At 47.6% G+C, this 19,571-nt stretch overlaps 2 protein-coding genes across 8 annotated transcripts in view; one reads left to right on the top strand and one right to left on the bottom strand.

Moving 5' to 3' along the window:
- Positions 1–6,669, bottom strand: part of LOC144155686 (transcription initiation factor TFIID subunit 4-like) — a 61,343-nt gene extending 54,674 nt beyond the window's left edge. For 4 of the 6 annotated variants that reach the window (XM_077687285.1, XM_077687287.1, XM_077687284.1 and 1 more), the window contains exon 1: positions 5,572–6,669. In XM_077687285.1, coding sequence (XP_077543411.1) covers positions 5,572–6,654 — 1,083 coding nt within the window. In that variant the 5' untranslated portion in view covers positions 6,655–6,669. The remainder of the gene's footprint in view (positions 1–5,571) is intronic. The other 2 variants (XM_077687286.1, XM_077687288.1) reach the window with 1 other exon arrangement.
- Positions 6,670–6,925: 256 nt separating this feature from the next.
- Tral (LSM14 family protein trailer hitch) lies at positions 6,926–18,128 on the top strand. 2 transcript variants are annotated; one of them, XM_077687289.1, is made up of 7 exons: positions 6,932–7,174; positions 8,803–8,978; positions 9,497–9,671; positions 11,628–12,116; positions 15,793–15,928; positions 16,617–16,815; positions 17,466–18,128. In XM_077687289.1, exons 1-7 carry the CDS (start codon positions 7,054–7,056, stop codon positions 17,535–17,537), a joined length of 1,368 nt encoding a protein of 455 aa, XP_077543415.1. In that variant the 5' UTR covers positions 6,932–7,053; the 3' UTR covers positions 17,538–18,128. The 2 variants fall into 2 exon arrangements, with proteins under 2 accessions (XP_077543416.1, XP_077543415.1); XM_077687290.1 differs by lacking the exon at positions 16,617–16,815 and having other exon boundaries at positions 6,926–7,174.
- The last annotated feature ends 1,443 nt before the right edge of the window (positions 18,129–19,571 follow it).

Consider the following 19,571-nt stretch of genomic DNA (forward strand, 5'->3'; position numbering starts at 1 on the left):
TATTCCTCGCATCAGATATAGGCACTTATGGCTGTCACTGTCAAAAAAATGCAAATATGCTCAGAAAAAAATCCTACTAATGCCATCAACACAGCATACCTTTGCTGTCATTACACACAACCACATGAGCTTTTATATCATACGCTATAATACATCCGAGCATGGTAGCCCAGCATGGGAAGGTCCCACTGAGGATTACGGTGTGGTCACAGAAATCTCACATATATAAAGGTGCTGAACAGGAACCAAGTAGCACCAGATCCACGACGAGCCCAAACACAGGTGGATGCTCCTGACGAAAGTCCTCTAGCAACATATTTCCAGCTAGTTTTGCTCTCTAGGCGTCGCTCTCTAGGCATCCCACATCCACCGAAGGCAGAGCATCTGGCCACTTTGTGTGCATATTGTGTCACTTCTATTGTGAGTACTGCAAATATACTTATTTTGTAGGAGCTATCCAATGTGTATTTGTGTGGGCCAACTTTTTTAGTTCAAAAATCTCTTCACTTTCCTTTAAAAGAGTACTGACACGAAATTTCAGAGCTCACATAACTATTTAAAAAGCTTCCTTTGTAATGGAGATACCCCGTAACCATAACCGTTCAGTAGAACATATTTTAAATCAATTTTAATTCTTGCATGCATGAGAAAGCTCATCCGCACCATCAAGCAAGCTCATAACATCATCTGCGCTGCGACCCAAACGGCTGACTTCATGCCTCCCGTGACGTATCGAGACGGCCGCAATGCTGTTGGCGCGTGCTTTTCCGTCTTGTGCATCACGTCACAGTTTTTGGGACTGACGTCACATGCGGCTGCAACTGGTCAGGCCATTCTGGCGTGTGCGCGCGCCCAGACCGGCATTGGCTGTGGTTTAACGAGAACAGTGACATCAAATGCACCTTCCCGTCATGGCAGCTGCCTCAGTGTTCACTTCACTGAAACCGAAACTGACCCGAATAAACAGAGCTGCAAGTAATTATTTATGATGCGTTCAACAATCTAATGTGCCATTCTATGATTAGTAGGCTCCTATAGCTACAAAAAAAAAAGCATAACACCAAAATTTCATGTCAGTAATCCTTTAAATAAATAAATAAATGCTGTTCGGCAGCTTTTAGTCATCCTAATTTAAGTGTGACATACAAGTTGAGCATGACATGACAACAAGGCAGCAAATACTTCACTGCATGCGTGTATGGAAGCCAGAAGTGAGTAAGCATTGTGCATTTCAACTCTGATAAAAACATTGCTAAAATGATGCTATAGATTTGAACACAATCAAGTACAAAAAGCTTTGCTTCAACAACTTTCTGAGAACCCCAGGAAATGTTCACTTGCCGGGACACTCCATATCTCCCTACAGTTGTTGGTGTTGGGTGAGAAACAATGCTTCTATTACAGAGGATTTACAACAGGATTACAGAGGATTTCACCCATAAAAGGACAGATTTCAAATTAACCAATCCTAAAGAAGCCTTACTAAGAGGCAAAAGTTATTATGACAAATTTGTTGGAACAAACTAAACACTGGCAGTCAGTATGCCGACTATGGACACAGGTGGAAGCTGGAAATTTGGCTTCTGCCAAATTTCAGCCCCGTTAAAGGGACACTGAAGTGATTTTAAACATTGCGGGATTACTAGCGCAAATTGTAGTCTGGAGTCCATAGGCCATGTTTCGACCATTCTGAGCACGTTTACGCGATTTATTTAGTAGAAAAATCAATTCGAAAATGCTGTCCTCCTCTCTGCATCCTTGCCCATTTTCTGTGGCGTTTTCGTGTGACGTCAGGAGGAGATGACTTGGCTTGACCATTGACTGAGCTACTGCACGGCTCGCCGACCTTCCGGAAAAGTCAGCCGGCCGCCGACGGGTCGTCGCAATTCGTTCGCTCAGTTGAAACGAAGCCACGACACGTTTGTAAATGGAAGAATGTGCCTTTCTTTACTTTATTAGTTTATACACTCTATCTAGCTCCAAGTCAAGGTCGCTCTACACAAGCGTTGCATAAGCGCAAATGCGACGCTTCACTGACTGGTACACTAGAAGGAAAACCTAAGGCCACTTGAAGGTGGGAGAAGAGTGAGCAGAGTCAATATAGGTACTAAGGAAATAAAATCAACTGATACTTTTACCGTACAGCGTAAAACTAGGGAGCACGAAGCACTTTTTTGCGCTTTTCCGTCTAAGAAATGCAATTGCTAGACGTGAGATATTGTAGAAATTTGGGAGACGCTTACTGCACGAGCGCTTCACAACAAAGTCACCTAAGCTGCTTGAAATGCTAAAACTAAATAAAAGTGTAAACTGGTTGTACTTTATATACCTTATATTTCCAACGCTGGCACCGCTGGCTTGTGGCCGAGTGGTCTAGAGCGCTAGGAATATTATTTCGCAAGTCACAAGTTTGAATCCCCGAGGGTACATTGTTTTTTTTTTTAGTTGGCTTTTTCTTTTTCGGCCATGTTTTCTATACTGAGTTCACCATTTTTGGGCCATAACATTCACTGCTCCACGAACTAGTTCACAGAACACGCGCAGGCTGACACTGACGCGCTAGCGAGTTCTCGTTGGCGTGCTGTTGCCATAAGCACCGACTACTTGCGGGCAGTGGGCACTGGCCAGAATCAACAGACCCTTGGCCTGGTGCGAACACGCTTTTTACGATACAGGCATGAGTGAGGAAAGCTCCAAATATGGGGGAAAAGTGCATGGCATTTGAGCGTCTACGGTGACGCGGAGGGCGTTCATCCACTGCTAGTGATTGCTACGATTCCAATCCGCCCTGGGAGAATTATCTTAGGCATTTTACAGCCGACAACATGGCAGAAGCGCGGTACGACGATTACTGAGATATCGAGAATGCCCATCCAACAATGCCGTCGGATGTCAAGCATGTTGTTTTACAGAACCGAAACCGAAACTTGCTTGAATGCTAACCTTGGACATCGTCCAATCAAGGTGCATCTCCTCCTGTCATCACAGCTTTTAGTTGGTGTGGCCACCGCAAGCCGCGCATGGTAGTTTTTCTTCTTTCGCGCTTTATAAAGTAATTACCGACTTATCAACTGGATAAACGATAAAAAGTGTGTTAATTTGAGCCAGTCTAAGCAGTGCAAGCAAAACCGGGAGCTTGACAAATTCACTTCAGTGTCCCTTTAAAGCCTTGCCATGGGTTCCGTGCTTGCTTCAGACAACGGATGCTGAAGTCTGGTTTTTGCTTGCCCAGAATGAGACATGAGCCCATCTGAACCATCGAATCTTCCAATGAGAAAATTAACGGCTCATGTTCTGACTATTTCGGTTAGCTGCAGAGGAGTGCCATTACAAGGGTTACCCAGAAATATAACTTCGTCCTTAGCATTCCGTAAGTATTTGCACCATATCCATTTGTTAACAGCCTCATTGCTATGAAATTTTGATATTTCAAATTTAAATCCCAACTATTTTGAATTGAAGGTCTACAATCCTCTAGATTTTGCATTTCTTTTTACCGACACTACCCAAGCTGTACAGGCTGCCCAAAAGCATCATTACGTGAGCGCAGAAAGTGGCTCAAGGTGTTGCCCTATCCTTTTCTTTCCTCACTACCTGGCTTAATTAAACACAGTTTCACTAAATTCGACATACTAGTTATTCCCCCATGGCAGTCCTCTACTCTGACTAAGCAAAGTTAGCCACTACCTTCCTGGTATTTTACGTATACTCACATCACATGATAAAATTAAAATACCAATGATCATATTTTTTCAATTGTCGTCCTACCCTCATAAAATCCTGTCATACACATAATATCTGTGCAGTAACTGATGAACTTTTTTTTTGCCCACAGCACACAACCAGTGAAATGTTGAGTGACGAATGAGTGAATGGTAATTGAAATTCCCTGTGCGACAAGGGCACAAAACTTTTTTGGGCCAAAGCAAGCCAAGGCAACTAGTGAAGAGATATGCAGAAGTTTCAGTCTTGAGCAAAGTTAAATTGTTTCTGGCCCATCCAAACGGCCAAAGCTGCATTACATGCAACTAATCCATAGCTGTACACCGAAGATCCGACTAGTAAGTAAAATGGCCAATGCGGACCCAATTGCATATACAGAAATTGAAAATATACAGTAGGGGCTTCATCATGCAACATGTCATGGAACTGAAGTCATGAAGATGTTTGTAGAATTTAAATGCATCACACTAAGATCTGTTCAACTGAAAGCCTTTAGCGCTAATTTCGACCACATTTTGTCCGTGAATTTTAGAAAAGTACAGTAACATTCCGTCAAGCACAAGTTTCTGTTCAGATAACAAATTCACAAGGATTTATCTCAGCATGTGCCTTAACCTCAATGCAAAGTGACAGATGTGACACAGACCACACTTTAATGTATTTTCATGTATCCCATGAGATATCCCACATATCCTATGGGATACGAAGTATATAAGTTGAATTTTCAATGCACATACACCTTGACTTGTTAGTACGCTTGGCACACATAAATAAAGCTTCTCACATGGAGTCAACAGCAACGGCAAGCCCAGCCTTGAGCCAAATTGCATAAGGAAATGTAAAGTACAGTATTCTTGCCACTACATGCACTGTGCTAAAGTAGATGTCTTCCCTGTGCAAAGACACAAAGTTTCGTACAAACCCCCCTCGCCCCAACTCATAATAAATGAATGAGTAGCACGTTGACGTTACAATGAGCAAAAGTAAGTGCACAACAAATCAAAATTCTGCTCCCTTCAACATAGCTTTGCATAAGGCAAATGGCCTTACAAAGCATATTTTTAAGCATAAGTTGGAAGCACGCATCACAGCTGACAAGACAGTATAGCATCGACTGTGGGCACGAAAAAGTCCATAAAACACGACCTCCCAAAACAAAAAATGTGCAAATTACATTCTGATCGTCAGTTCAATATATCCCTCATTCGAAGTGGCTGAATTCCATGCAATCCCGTGTTTCAAAATTGTTAAGCTATTTCAGGATGAAGCTTGGTGCTAAGAAGCATCTGCAGCCGGATGCACCGGTTTCCGTGATAACGCAGGAGTGTGTGTAACGCTTACATAATGACCACACAATTTGTCCATTAAAGGTGGTGCTGTGACAACCAAAAACATGCTTTACATGTTTTTGACTGCTATTAACACTTCACTGTATGTGAACAACGAACCGATTCTAAATAATGACGGCCGCTTTTGAAGCGTAAACAAGCATTGTGCTAGGAGGAGGAGGAGAAATGTGGGCCATCCCTTCAAAACATTTCGCACACAACATTCACAAGAACAATCATATGTAAAACCACTTTGTTTTTCCATTAGTACACACTGAAGCGTTTTCAGTTTACGGCGCACGGACGCTGCGTTTCTCTTTTCAGCGGCGAGGCGGGAAACGCAGCACCAGGCCGCAAGCTGAACCTGTGTAGGGGGTTGTTCATACTACGGTAGCGTACTACTTCCCGAGGAGGAGGCCAAAGCTGGTGCGGGCCTGTCACACATCTGCCCGCCGTCACAGGCAGGTGACATGGGGCAGACGCGACCGCGCTCGTGCTAGCAGCGCGTGTCACCACGTACCTGAACGGACGGCGCTCCTGGTCGGGCCGCCAGCATCTGCGGGGCCAGCCGAACGGGGCTGCCGATGACGACCCGGGGCGCCAGAGTCTTCTGGCCGACGACGCCCGGCGCTCCGGGTCGGCCAGGGTTCACGTTGACGATCTGCACGCCGGGCGGCAGGATGCTGGGGCTGGACACGACCTGTGTGACCACGCTCACTGGCTGCGGGCCCGGTTTGGAGGCTTGTATGACGCCCGCGGCCGGTGAGGAGCAGCGCAGGAACTCCTGCCCGACCGAGGACGGCGGCGGCTCCTGCTTGATGAGGATTTGTGACTTGAACGCGGCCTTCGGGTCCTTCGGGTCGACGACGATGCGCGGTTTGGCCGCCTGACTGATGATCAGGGGCGCCTGTTGCGAAGCCACATTCGCTAAGTTGTGAATGGCACTCAGCCCAGGAGTAGAGGCGGGTGTGTGCGGGCGGATAGCGGTGCTTCCGTTCGGGACACCCTGGATTTTCACGTTGCCCCGTTGCTGGATGACGGCATTATTGACAGCAGCCAGGTTAGCCGCGTTAAAGTGGCCCTGCGGCGAATACACAATCTTTATGTCCGAGTTACTGATCGGCCTCACAAGCGATGTATTCAGCAGGGCCTGCTGCGCCGTGCCAGTAACTTGGTTTATATAGCCACTGGCCGGGAGAGCGCCAGGCAAAGTCACCATCACAGTGTTCGTCGAACTGGCAGGAGAAGAAGCGCAACTACTAACACCAACAATGTGGGATGTGGTCGCGATTGTCTTTCCAAAGTTCGACACCACGATACTTGGACATGAATTTGCAAGCGCTGCAGCCACACCGTGTTTTTGTCCGTCGTGCGGCAGGCGCTGGAGACCGTCCGAAACTGGCACACTATTGACGTGATTCGTCGTTGCCGAACTGACGCTGAGCTCTTGGTTCGGAGCATGAATCCCGGATGATGAAAGCTGTGACTCTAAAGACCCTACTAATTCGCTTACTACTGACTCGTCCACATCTGTGGTTAGCATTTCCTCTAGAGATTTGGCTGACGCCATTTTTGAGTTACAACTGAAAAATAAAGTACGCATGCGTGTCCCCGCCGACAAGGAATTATGGGTAGTGTGGTACTTATACCTATATCAACACCACGCAGTACACTGCAAGAAGTTATTAATATCAAGCTAAAACAAGCACTGTTACAAATAAAACTTAAGATCAACTATTTTTATTTAATAAAAAGCTTAGTTTTATTTTTATAGCTAAAACTATTTGGTTTATTATATGTTCTTGAGTTATTTAAGTAGAACCTTTAGGACAGGGCTACTTTGCATACTACTCTCGACAGTGGCGCCTCCACGGCCCGTTGCGTAAAAACGGGTTCAAATCCGCCATTTCCTCATCCCATGAATAGTCCCGGTTGTGTCTCGGAAGCTGGAGTAATCTGTTTTCATCGTGCTGTAGGCACGATATTTCGGTCGTAATTCAGGATGACCACCGGAATACCATACCTAGGCAGTAAAATAAGCCTAATATCAAAGTCCGAGATTCGCTATGAAGGCATCCTGTACACAATCGACACGAAGGAGTCAACCGTTGCTTTAGCGAAAGGTCAGTACCAGCGTCCAATGGTAATGTTTTGGCCATTTGTGTGTTTGGTGTATATTTGTGTGCAAAATGGTTGTGAATTTCAACATTCTTTGCTTCTGACCGCTTTTATGCGTCACATGCTTTTTTGGAGCTGAAATGTTTGCAAAAATCGGCAAAAACGGAGCAGTATCTGCGGTTCGTCGGGTAGAATGTTTCAAAAGCGTTATGTTTTTGATGGTAAAGTGCAGGAAATTTCCGCATTAGGTACCAAGTCTCCTTTGAGATTTAATGCTTCGTATTCTGAAAGAGACCGGAACGTAGTAGAAGCTGTACTGTTTTTGTGCGTTGTCATTTTTAGGCTTACGGGCTTGCTTCATTTTTGCAACAGAAACTGCTTGTTTGTACTGACATGCCATATTTTCGTGCAAGTGTCAGTGCAAATACTATAAAAATGAGCTCGTGTCACGCCCCTGGGCGTTACTTGCTTGAAATTTCACTTATCCGACTCCGTTTGCTGTGCTACTTTTCAGGCGCCTTCAGCGTCTTGTCTTTGTTCACTGAACACTTTAAAATGCCTGTACTTATTGCCTTGCTTTTCCACCACCGCTTCGTGTGCTAGAGCAAATTAAATGTCCTTTTAAGCAATATTGTCTTGTCCGCTATGCGTAAAGGCGGGAAAAAAATGGGTTTAGCTTGCCGCTGCGTCTACTCGAATATCGTGCCGGGTTGCGTTCCTTCCTCCAGCACGTGGCTGTTATCAATAATAGTTGGCAATTATTTAGTTCGGGAGCGGTTTTTTTTCCGCACTCCGAAAACGGTGTGAGCAATTTTTATTTGCTGTTTTCAAAAGGAAGTTTTTTCTCTCCCTCTAATTGGGACAAAACAAGCACTGACAGGTGCTCGGGCGGTAGTTCGTAGACGCTGTGCGAGCGTTGCTGGGGTTGTACGACATAACACTAATTAACCCTAATAATTAACCCTAATTAAGCCATTCATGCGCGCACGTGTTTAGTGGCTCACTTTGCGGGTTCACGGTCACCCGCAAACCAGCGTTTTTGCTGCAGAGTTCCTTTTTACCGCTTGTTGTTGAGGGTGTTTTTTAACTCACGTGATAGGTTTTTGTAATATAGCTCGAATTTATTAAACGCCAGCAACTGCCGAAAGCCGTCGTGATATCTGCGACTCCGTTACGCGGTCCTGGTAACCAGGTGCAGCTTTGGCTATGGAGACATATTTTCTAGCAAGGCAACTCTGCCGTAGTGAAGTATAGACGGCAAGTCTTGGTGTCAGCGTTCTGTGCCCTGTTCGCCAGTCAGTTAAAATGATGCAGATGTGCTCCGTGCAGGATTTGCATCAGTTACGGCACATATAGTTGCTTGCCGCAAATTTGTGACTGCATTCTTAAAGCAGTAAACTTCGTTAGCATGGAATACTGCAATGTTCAACATTTGAAACCCGGTGCTTGGATTTTTTTAGCCAATTACTTTCCATGTGCATGTTTAGCCTATTTTTGCAATTTTATTTCCTCCAATTATTTCAATAAATCGGAAGTGTCGGATTTTTCTTGTAGTGGGAGCATTTCCTACGCTGCCCGTTTCCCTTTGCTAATTGTTCCGCACCCTCACCACTGCTGAATATTTTTTGTGCAGTGCGGTCCTTTGGAACAGAAGACCGGCCCACTGATCGTCCAGTGGCACCGAGAGATGAAGTCTACGAGTACATTATATTCCGGGCTCATGACATCAAAGACCTTCGGGTTTCTGAGCCTCCCAAGCCCCAGTCAACGTTGCCTGGAGGTCTCACAAATGATCCAGCCATTGTTCAGGTGTGCTTGTCTGCATTACACACCTGCTCTATGTATTCACTGTCCATACCCTGCTTATTCTTAGCTTGTTGCAACTTTTGCTGAGAAACCTTGCCTTGCACTGGTGCAATTGCTCAGCGCTTTCCGGCCCCACCAAAGCTGATGAGGTTGTGTAGCAAGTACTGCAATCAGCAACACATTTATTGTGTATAAGTCCTAATTTAGCTGTACAGGGGCCTTTTAAAATCCACAAGTATTTAAAGCTCCCTGAAACAGTGGCAGCTACTGGTTCACCCTGCAATTTTGGTTCACTTCAGCAGTGAGAGCAAATAGTTGCTGGTCTGCAGTTTTTGATGGTAAGGAAACAGCTATGCGCCACACTCAAGCCACTGCATTGATGCAGCATCATTAGATGTATTCAAGCATTTGGAAGAACTCCCTCTTGCAATGCTGCCAGTCTTGGGAGCAGTTCCAGTCGCAAAACGCCATGGTGCAATCAGTACATAATTGGATCATTCATTTTTTGGCCTTTCGTGCAGCATTCTGCTGCACCTGTTGGGCCTGGACCTGGCTTTTCTGCTCCATCCTACAACCAAGCTCCAGCATCGTCGTATGGCCCGGTGGGGACTATGCCGTCATATTCGATGTCCCAGCCATACTCTTCACTGCCTTCGCAGCAACCGACACCCAGCCTAGGGGGGTCTCAGCAGTCAGGTGAGTGTGCCGATGTTCTCCACTAATTCACTTAGATGGCTTTCACAATGCCTTTGCTATGTTACAGCCATAGATCTGGGCTGTTGTGCCTTGCAAAGCGGCATTTTGGTTGTTCATTTGCGGTGGGGGGGAAAAAGCACTGCACCTGGTTTTAAGATCTCTGGGCGTCTTTAGTGCTTCGCATTGCCCCAGAAATACTAGCGCAGCCATTTCAGTGTCGCTGCGCAGTGAACGCCCTTGCAATGGAACGTGGAATTGTTTCCAGCAATGCAATTCGTTTGCCATGTTGTGCTGTTGCAAAATGCATTCTGCAGTGTGTTCATGTTTGGAGGCAAAGTGCACGTTAGCTATTTTGACTTATTTATCTCTTTCGGCAATTTATACGACTAGAATTGTTACCCATTTTAAAAGGGCACTGACACAAAATTTTGAAGGCGAGATAACGTCGGAGATAGATTGGTGGGAACACATATACAGCTGCAAAATATCAGCGGCGAATACAGCCTAGAACATATTTAAAATCAATTTTGAAGTGTGCGAAACGCAACCGAGCAGCCAGCAGAGGACCATGCGCAATTGTAAATAAACAACATCCAAACGCGTCACGAGTTTGTGTTTGCTGCTTCCGCACTACCGGCGTTTTACGCGGGCTCGCCCGGCTCGCCGCTCCAATCGGAGGGCGGAGCTTCTGCTCTCGAGAACGAACGACCTGATCGTAGGCGGCGGAGGGCGGAGGCGCCGCGATTCCGTCAGCTAATCGGGCAGCTGGCCGCGACCAAAGTTCTACAGCGATTCCAGGCACTCTGTTTCTATTACTGTATATTACCATTGGATGCGAAAACGCGCCGGAGGCACGAAAAGCCCACTGAGCTAGCCGCACGGTCGCTGTGCAGGCGGCGGCCACAGCCGCGAAGTGGCCCAGGCTGGCGCAGGTAGCTCGAGTGATAGCTTGTTACCGCTGCACGAAATTGTCCCCAAGTCCCGACCATAGTGGCTTAAATGAGAAAGGAGTTAATGATGCGATGGCGGGTTGCATTAAAAATTGTCATCTGCACCGCTTCGAGAGCGGCACTCGAATATCCGCCGCAGTGCTGAGCCGAACACATCTGTAGGCGAACCTGTAGGCAGACCGGCCGGCTGCTCCCAGCGCGCGTCTTGCCACCCACTGCCGCAAGCGTCGCGCGTCGTTCTTTAGCCGTGGTAGCATTTGCACTCGCAGCGCCTGCGTCACATCCACGGTCGCTTTTTAATTACGCGCCTCACGAGATCAGTACGTGGGGGCATTCGCAGAAACTGCCGTCGATGCGGATTCGACAGTGCTACGGCGGCTCTGCTCTGTGATATCCCTCCGACGGTCACGTGGTCAGCTTTGTTCACACAAAATCCATCGTTTCGCGGCACTCGCTGAAATCGAAACTGCGACTGGCCACATTTAAAATCCCTCTAATTAAACAACCGTCGCACGCTGAAGCAAATGAGGTTTCTACAGGTTATAAGTAGGTCACTAGCTACTTATCGCAACGAAAAAAACAAGATGCTAAATTTTTGTGTCAGTGCCCCTTTAAGGGCCGAACATTTGTGGACAATGACGGGTCTCCGTAAGGGCTTTCCTTCCATGGACTGGTCTGGCACAAGCTGCTCGCTGCATGAGTTTTACCCCTTCAGTAGTGTTTCATGGCGCTGAAATGGCAACGTGATGGTACGATTCGAAATTGTCTACATTGCCAAACTTGATTGCTCGCTTCACTTATCTGGCAGCTAGTGGTTCACAGGGCTGAGTAACTGCTGTTTTGTCTTTGGGTGCCTCAGTCTCACGATGCAATTGGGCCACCCTTGTTGCTGTGCTAGATTTTCCTGCAATCACTCCCAAAATAAGTGCATCCATTTCTGCCTGCCAAATGCACGAGTGGTGCTTCGGACTTGCATTCACGGTTTGCACGCACCTCTCTCCTTCAGGATCACAGTCGGGCAACACTACCCCTGGGCAGCGCAAGAGCCCGACCATGGATGCTGGGGTGCAAGTGTCTGCTCCCTCGTCTGAGAAGCGCCAGTCTCCTCGGGGAGGCCCTCAGCGCAACCACGGACCTGTGGGTCCCCGCAAGCAACAGCAGCAGCATGGCCCACAGCATGGGCTGCAGCAGCAGCATGGACAGCAGCAGCACGGCCAGCAGCAGCAGCAGCATGGCCAACAGCATGGCCCACAGCACGGCCAACAGCAGCAGCAGCATGCTCATCACCAGGGGGGTGGCAGTCAGCAGCGGGGCAACCGCCGCGGTGTCGGTGGTGGTGGTGCTCCGTCTGGGGCTCCTGGTGGGCGGCCGCGCCAGGGAGCGTTCCGCCCTGCTAAGAACAAGGAGCCCCTGAAGTTCGACCGGGAGTACGACTTTGAACAGGCCAACGCAGAGTTCAAGGAGCTGGAGAACAAGCTGGCCCAGACAAAGATCAGTGAGTGTATCTACTACCACCGCATTTCCGTGGTGCGGTTCAATTGCTGGAGCGCCTTCAACTTGGTGGTACTGCAAGCATCTTTGTGTAACCCTTACAGTGGCTGAAGTACTGATGGTTTTGTGGCTTTTCACGATGTCCCCACTGGGCTTTGTATTACAATGTTTCTTTCCGCATCTGAAAATGCGGAAACAAACATTTGTACCGTTCAAATGCAAGATTGTATACTTTTCATTATTTCGCTTAAAACACATGGCTAGTGAGTGCTGCTGTAGTCTTAAACTCTCAATTTTCTTGTGGCTTCGCTCTCACGTCCTAGACCTGAGCATGGTTTCCTGTTTCCATGATGAATCGTCAGGATTGTCTGAATGCCAGGTTTGAAAGCTCTGTGCATGCATTAGTCTTTGGCACATTTTGGAGTACAGCTTGTCGTTTCATTGCAGGGCATTACCTGATCTGTTCTGTGCACTACAATTTGCTTCATGGTACCTTGGTGCAAAAGGTAGACTAAATATGCAGTCTCTCCCCTGAGCATTACACTGATTAGGCATTAGACGATAATGTTGCACCTGAGAATCCTGCTTATACAGTGGTTCTAAATTTTGCGGTCGGGTAGTGCATTGGGTGCACTAAATTTCTATTGTCCCTGTACCTATACAAGGCACTTGTTTGGTAGCACTCGTTCTGCATGTTAACTTTCTTCAGAGCCCTTTCAGTCAATGTTTCTTCTTTTGCCACCCAGTCTTTGTGGTTTTGTGTGTATGTTGTACATGCTACTTTCACCATAGATTCTTCTGAATTTGAATTGGACTATTCTCAGTGATAAGGACCTAGTCTTGAACAGTACTAATTGTGACACTTGAAGTGTGTGCATGCATGTTAAAAGCGATCAGCAGAATCAATTTTGACATTCCCAGTGAGTGAAGCTAAGCAGGGAAACAGCACGCCCAGTGGAGTTCTGATGGCACCAGCAACGTCTCGTCAGGTTTTTGACTGTGCGGTCTGCCAGCAGGTGTAGTTTTCTGCTGCAGCAGCACTGTTTGAATGCCATTTATTTGCCAGCCAAAACACAGGGCCATCAATCGTGTGCATCTTGGCTGTGTGCTCTGCCTTTCTGAAATTTGCAAGGTTTTGCTGCACTTGGCTTTCAAGGCTCAATCCCTTGTTCCCCTTTACTGGAATAGTTTTCAGGGCTCCCAGGGACACTGAAGGTTTGGGATCTTGTTCACCAGTAAGAATTCGAAACATGCATCATGGTTGCAACCTCTGAATTCCGTGCCTTGCGGTTCCCAGCATTCTCTACTTCCTATGTTTCAGTGTGCAAACCAGGGATTTTGGCATTTATCTTTTGTAACTGGTGGTGATCGTAGGTATTCAGTTTTCAGGTGTGGCTACATAATGAAATCCAGCTTATGGCGCGACTGAATTTTTCAGTTATGCTGTACTTGCTGTGGAATTAAGCTGCAGACCTCCAGTATAAAGTTGCAGTCTCGTTGGTGGCTGGTTAAATGCCTTTACTTTGCGTGGCAATGAGTGATTTATTGCCTTCAGTGTTTGGCAAGCATCAATTAGTGGGTGTTTTGTTTGCAGTCTAGACGCAGTGCCACTGCACCTGCGCTGTTGCACCACAAATTGCAAAGAGATATTGATGCTCTCAATGCATTTTAACATCGAAAAGATTGAAGGCAATACAAAATACAAGACTATGAAGACAAAATACAAGTTTGTTTTATTCGAAAGATTTCGTGTTCTATAGTGCCTCCAGCGCTTGTTCGTAAGCAAACTATGCTTTATTCACTGCGGAGTTAATCAATTTAAGCTAAAATTTTGATTCTCTCTCAAAAACCTGTGTTCAAATGATGTTCGCAATGACATACGAACAGGTCTTTCAGCTACACTTGGTGTGGAGCGGATACTTGCTTACAGTTAGCCAACCTAGATGGGGCCACGACACTGCGGCAAGCCGTTTTCTGCCTTTGGTTTGTTTGTGACCATATTTATACCTGGCGTATTTAAACCTTCAAGGAGAAAATAATTCCGTTAAACATGGTGTTCGCTCGACAAATTCGATCGCGCAAGCTGCCGTCGCAACCCCCAAAACCCTGCAGTGCTGTGCATCTAAATGAAGCATAGTGCGTGCCGTACGAACATCAGTACACATCGGTACTGCTGTTTACGTGTGCTTTCGTAACTTCCAGTGTTCGTACCACCATTCTTACTGATATAAAAAAGAATGTGCCCTGTATTTACGGGCAAATAGCTCGTTCAGCAAGCTACAAGTTCTGCCTAATTTGCGTTTGCTTTTCCCGGCTTCTGCCAATTGCAGAGCTGGCTGGTATGACATTGTAGGTTCTGTTGCGGGAAATAAGCAGATGGGACACATGGCCATTCCCTTCTTTCCTAATTATATAACTTATCTGAGTGAAATGGCCCCTTTAAGGTAGTAACGATGGTTTACACGCAAAGCTTTCTTGTAATGGCCAATCCCACTGCTCTGGAGGTATGTACTACCTCCAGAATACCTACAGCAACTCACGGGTGTGCACTCCATAGACCTAATGTTTGGGTTTGGGGTGTACAGCTTAAATTGGTACCTGCTGCTTGACCTTCAGTGAGCAATTTTGAGTGGGTGCCGTGGTTCGTGGTGATGTTAAACCCATAGATGTGGCTAACAGCCTTATGGCACTCTGAGCAACTCCATTCTTCTAGTGTCGGATTCTTTGGTTGTCGTGAGTTTTCTACACCGCTTCAACCATAAATGGAGCACTTGGATAGATGCTGGCTTCATAACGATACCCAGGTTCAATTCCGGCCACAGAAAGTGCTCTCTCTCCCTCTCCTCTTCCCCCCCCCCCCCTCCTTTTTTCACAAACCTCCTATTCGTCCAATTCATCGTCTAAGAAACTTGGCTTTCCTGCAAGGCGTATTGGCATACAAGGGCATCTGTGGCCACTAAAGCTTTGCTTCAATGGGTAAGCGGTGGAAGCACAAAGGTGGGCTGGTCCATCTGCTGTCGCCAAGCACACACTTGCATCACACTTTCTATGAATAACTGGAGGCTACCAGGTTCTATTCTGAAAATAAGCACTTTGCAACAGACGTGCACACATGCACGTTAAAGCCATTGGCATACAGGAGGTCGGGAGAGCTCTCAAACTGAAGGTGACATGCCCGAGTCATCGTGCTTCTAGCACTTATCTATGGAAACATACAACCCAGTGCAGACGCTGTGTTGTAAGCGTTTTTATTTGCCATTGTTTTCTTGTGCCATAGTTACTGTCGGCTTCTTACACTAGCTTCGATTGCATGTATTGTGCAGCCACCATTCCTACGGGGCAGCTTGAAAAGGTTCACTAGTATCGATACAGGGACAGTACCAAATCATTTTGCTCAAATTTTTTCCTTTGTTTGGGCTCCACAGAGGTTTGGACTGCTTGCTCGGGTCCGGTGCAATTTAATCTGCTTTGTGCCTTGCTTTACGGACAACTGCATCAGCCTTTGCATTGTTGTCCAAATGCATGCTGATGGTGGTAGAACAAGATGAAGCACTATGACAGGTGTAACTTGTCGTGTATGCTGGCCAGTCTCTAGAACCACATGTACCAGTGTGCTGTTGTCCAGACTGGTTGTGAACTGCTTGCCTCTGCAACCTGCAACTTGTGTTTTTCAATTTCAGGTGACGAGAAGAAAGATGACTCCGGCACTGAAACTCAAGTTGGTGACAATCACGAGGATGACGAGGTGGTGTACTATGACAAGAACAAATCTTTCTTCGACAACATCAGTTGCGAGGCCATTGAACGAACCAAGGGGTAAGTGTGGCTTGGAGCATACTAGAGCATGGCATTCGGTTCCATAATTTCTTGGTTGCTGAGAAAACCTTAATATGGCAGGCATACCTGCCAGGTTTTCCAAATTATCCGGGAGATTTCCGGTTTTTGATAGTTGTGCGATTGTACGGTTGAAACAAATCTCCCAAATACACACCCGTGTTTGGCTAAATCCTTCCCCCAGTCTAGCCACACTGCGCTGGAGCTACCTGCCAACCAAATCACATCCTACACCACTGGACATCGTAATAACTCGTAAAGCATAGTTGGCAATGCGCGCAAGTTGAACTGGTCAGTACCACAGAAATGCTGACTGAGAGGCAGTAAAGCAAAATTGTTCCCAGTTCCGAGCATCAAGGTCTGGCACAATCCGAGCAATCGCGTTCTTTTGGCGAAGTGTCGCCGGCAACATTGTTATCCTCGACGGTATTCCCAGCGCTTCTTGAATAGGGCGGCATCAGCCACATAGATTTTGCAGCTGACCAGTAGTGTAGCGTAGCAATTTGGACGGCACAGTTGGCTTCCTACTCTGTAATGACTAAATTAGAAATGGATGTAAATTCCATTCTGTTGCGGCAGGGCATCCAGCTTTTGGATGCTAACGTGGTCACGTTTGGATGCTTGGGGCAGTGCCTCCTGCCGCATTTCTTAAGAGTTGCTACAATTGCAGTGGGCAGCGGATTGACTGGCGGCAGGAGCGCAAGCTGAATCACGAGACCTTTGGCGTTTCTGCTAACAATTGGATGCGGCGCAATGCCTGGCGGGGCCGTGGTGGTTATTGGCGTGGTGGCCGAGGTGGCCAGCGTGGTGGTGGTCAGCGCGGTGGTGGCCAAGGTGGCCAGCGTGGAGCCAGGGCACGCAATGGTTCGGTGAGAGATGCTGAACACAATGCTTGTTCCACACCCTCTCAATTGCGTACATTGCATTTCCCCGGAGGTGTAATAAGCTGTACAGCTTTGATGGGGCATGTTTCAAGTCCCATTTTTGGCTTTTAGAGTTTATATACTGTGTGTCCACGATTTCGTTAAAGCACCATAGAACACTGGCTAAAGTACGTTTTGGAGGCTTCTGTGGCAATATTCAAACTTAAAAGTGAATCAGCAGCTCGGTATGTGCTCTTGCGTCCCAACCAGCAGGGTGCACTATCTACAGCAACCGCAAGTAGGGGACGAGGGACCTGCTGTCTCCAGTTTGCCAAGACGACCACACGAGAACGACAGCCCTGAAGTGACTGGGAAATGCTGCAATTTTGTCATGTGCATGGGGACGTGCCTTGTGCCCTGTTTCTTATTCTGTATTTCAGTGAAACTGTGCTGCTTCCGCCATTGCTTATTTCTGGGACACAAATGGTACTCGTCAGTATACCCTGCGACAAAAATTTGCAGCTGCACTATTGCATTTTGTGGCACTCCACATCTGGAGTGATCCATTCATGTGCCCTCAAAGGGTCGTTGCCTCTCGAATGGAAGTGCATGCTTGGTGACTTCCTTCATGAACTCTTGTCTTGCCCCCTGTGCAGGTGCAGCGTGATGGCTGGGCCTCGGGACAGCGTGCAGAGGCCAGCAGCGGCGCGGAAGCTGCCTGGACCTAGCTGGCACAGTTTAGTCCACATTGCCACTGTACATAGTCACATTATGTGGGCTGGGAGCCGAGCATCTTTCAAAGACATGATGGGCGCAAATCGGCATTCTAGCAAAGGCATCTGATCATTGTGACTAGTACTTGCGTTGGTCAGTGCATTATGGGTTCATTGCAGGGTGCCTGAATTTTTTTCGGTAGTAAGAGTGCCCCGCACATTACCTTGTGCACTGCCTCCTCCTCCCTTTTTTTAATTGTTGGTTCCAAAATTTCAAAACAAACTTAACTGAAAAGGGCACCTTTTTTTCAAGTGCAAAATTGCCGCGCTTGTCATGCATGAAGTCTCGCAAAGCCCATTCATTATTTTGTAATATTAAATGGATTCTCTCTGTCTCGGCAAGCTACGCACAACCGGGTCTATTTATTTTGTACTGTTAGGAGTCTTGACGGTTTGGGATACTCGGAGGGATGCGCTGTCCGAATTTTTTTTAATGGCCACATCAGTGCAGGACTGTCTCCATAGCCCCTTCCCAACCTGCTGCTCTACAGTGGAAGAAACACTGCAAGGGTGATATGGTCATGAAATAAAGCTGGTTTCTTCTTATCTGGTGTACTGCTGTCTCCCTGCAAGTTCATTGCAAGCTGCTGGCCCACCTTTTCAAAGTGGGCAGCGACTCCTTGGGGTGTGCGGGGTTGGAGAATACCACCAGACTTTTATTGTCATCCAAGTAGTGCCCCAGTCTGCAGCAGTGCTCACTTGTAAACTTGTAGCTGCTTTGACGTCAGTGAAGAAGGGGGGGGGGGGGGGGGATAAACCGGCATACCTATACTTGAAATCCATTAACTGGCTTCGGATTGACCTTGGAAGTTTCGCATGTAAATCTGTCCAGACCTGTTTTACGAAATCACTAAAGGCGGCGCGTTGACCTTCGAAGCTCGTGCCGGCCGCTTGAGGCCATCATAGAGGCGGCCACGAACATCATAGTTTCTTGGTGTGTGGTAAGAAGCTCTATGACGAATGAACGGCTTGCACATGACGTCATCACCGCCATTTCTGGTGGAGTGCTTCCTGGGGCCGAATTCTCTAAAAAACAGGCGTCGCTTTGAAACGACGCGGTAGCGCCATGCAAATGCATGTGTTCTGGGGTTGGGGCCGTCGCTTTGGGGCGGCGGGCTGGGGCAATCAGCGCAGAAAAGCGCCGTGGCAAGGGCGCGAAGCGACAAGTGAAGCGACGGGGGGGCAGTGGGTGTCACTTCGCGCCCTTGCCACAGCGCTTTTCTGCGCTGATTGCCCCAGCCCGCCGCCCCAAAGCGACGGCCCCAACCCCAGAACACATGCATTTGCATGGCGCTACCGCGTCGTTTCAAAGCGACGCCCCGTCGTTTTGAATAATTCGGCCCCTGCTTTCTCAGCGCTACTCTCAGCCGTCATCCGTGCACGCATGTGTAGAAAAATGGGTGACCAGCGGCCTAAAACTGCGTAGGTGACCGGTAAAAAGCGTAAAGGCTCACGGGTACGTCGTCTGCTCCCGCAACTTCCGGTTCGAGACTTCTGCCCTCCCGTACGCCGGCGGCTTTCAGGCGCGCGCGCGTGTGTTGTTTTTTTGTCACGGGGCGCTTACCTGTCAGATAAACCCATAGTAGGGTCAATCGTTGTCAGTTATGAAATTCCCGATGCATGAGCGTTTTTTTCCCCGGTAAAAACCGATAAACAACAAGCACACACGCGCGTGAAAGCCGACGGCGTATGGGAGGCCAGGAGAGCTCCCGAACCGGAAGCGGCGGCACTCCGCGGGATAAAACAATGAACCCATGAGCCTTTGCTCTTTTTACCGGTCACCTATTTATTGCACTAGAAACGAAGGGAAAGGGGTGAGAGTACAGAGAAAGAGGGACCGCCCTGGGCATCGCCTGTATTTTTTCAGGAGGCGATACCCTGGGTGGTGGTGGCGCCCCCTGGCTCTGACGTCGGCTTAGGGATTCGCGCCGCAGTCGTCTGCTACATTCCGCTTGTAAGGGACGGCGGTGCCTGCGCTAAAAATCGCCC

This window comes from Haemaphysalis longicornis, unplaced genomic scaffold, assembly GCF_048455015.1.
Source record: "Haemaphysalis longicornis isolate Haplotype H1 unplaced genomic scaffold, Haemaphysalis longicornis Haplotype H1 scaffold_1, whole genome shotgun sequence".
In the NCBI taxonomy this organism is placed as follows: Eukaryota; Metazoa; Arthropoda; class Arachnida; order Ixodida; family Ixodidae; genus Haemaphysalis; species Haemaphysalis longicornis.

Bases quoted from the DNA above. Each gene is read 5' to 3' on its own strand.
- Tral (XM_077687289.1), top strand. From the start codon at position 7,054: ATGACCACCGGAATACCATACCTAGGCAGTAAAATAAGCCTAATATCA. The intron at 9,672-11,627 runs GTGAGTGTGCCG...TCTCTCCTTCAG, and splicing joins AGGGGGGTCTCAGCAGTCAG to GATCACAGTCGGGCAACACT. The intron at 12,117-15,792 runs GTGAGTGTATCT...TTTCAATTTCAG, and splicing joins GCTGGCCCAGACAAAGATCA to GTGACGAGAAGAAAGATGAC.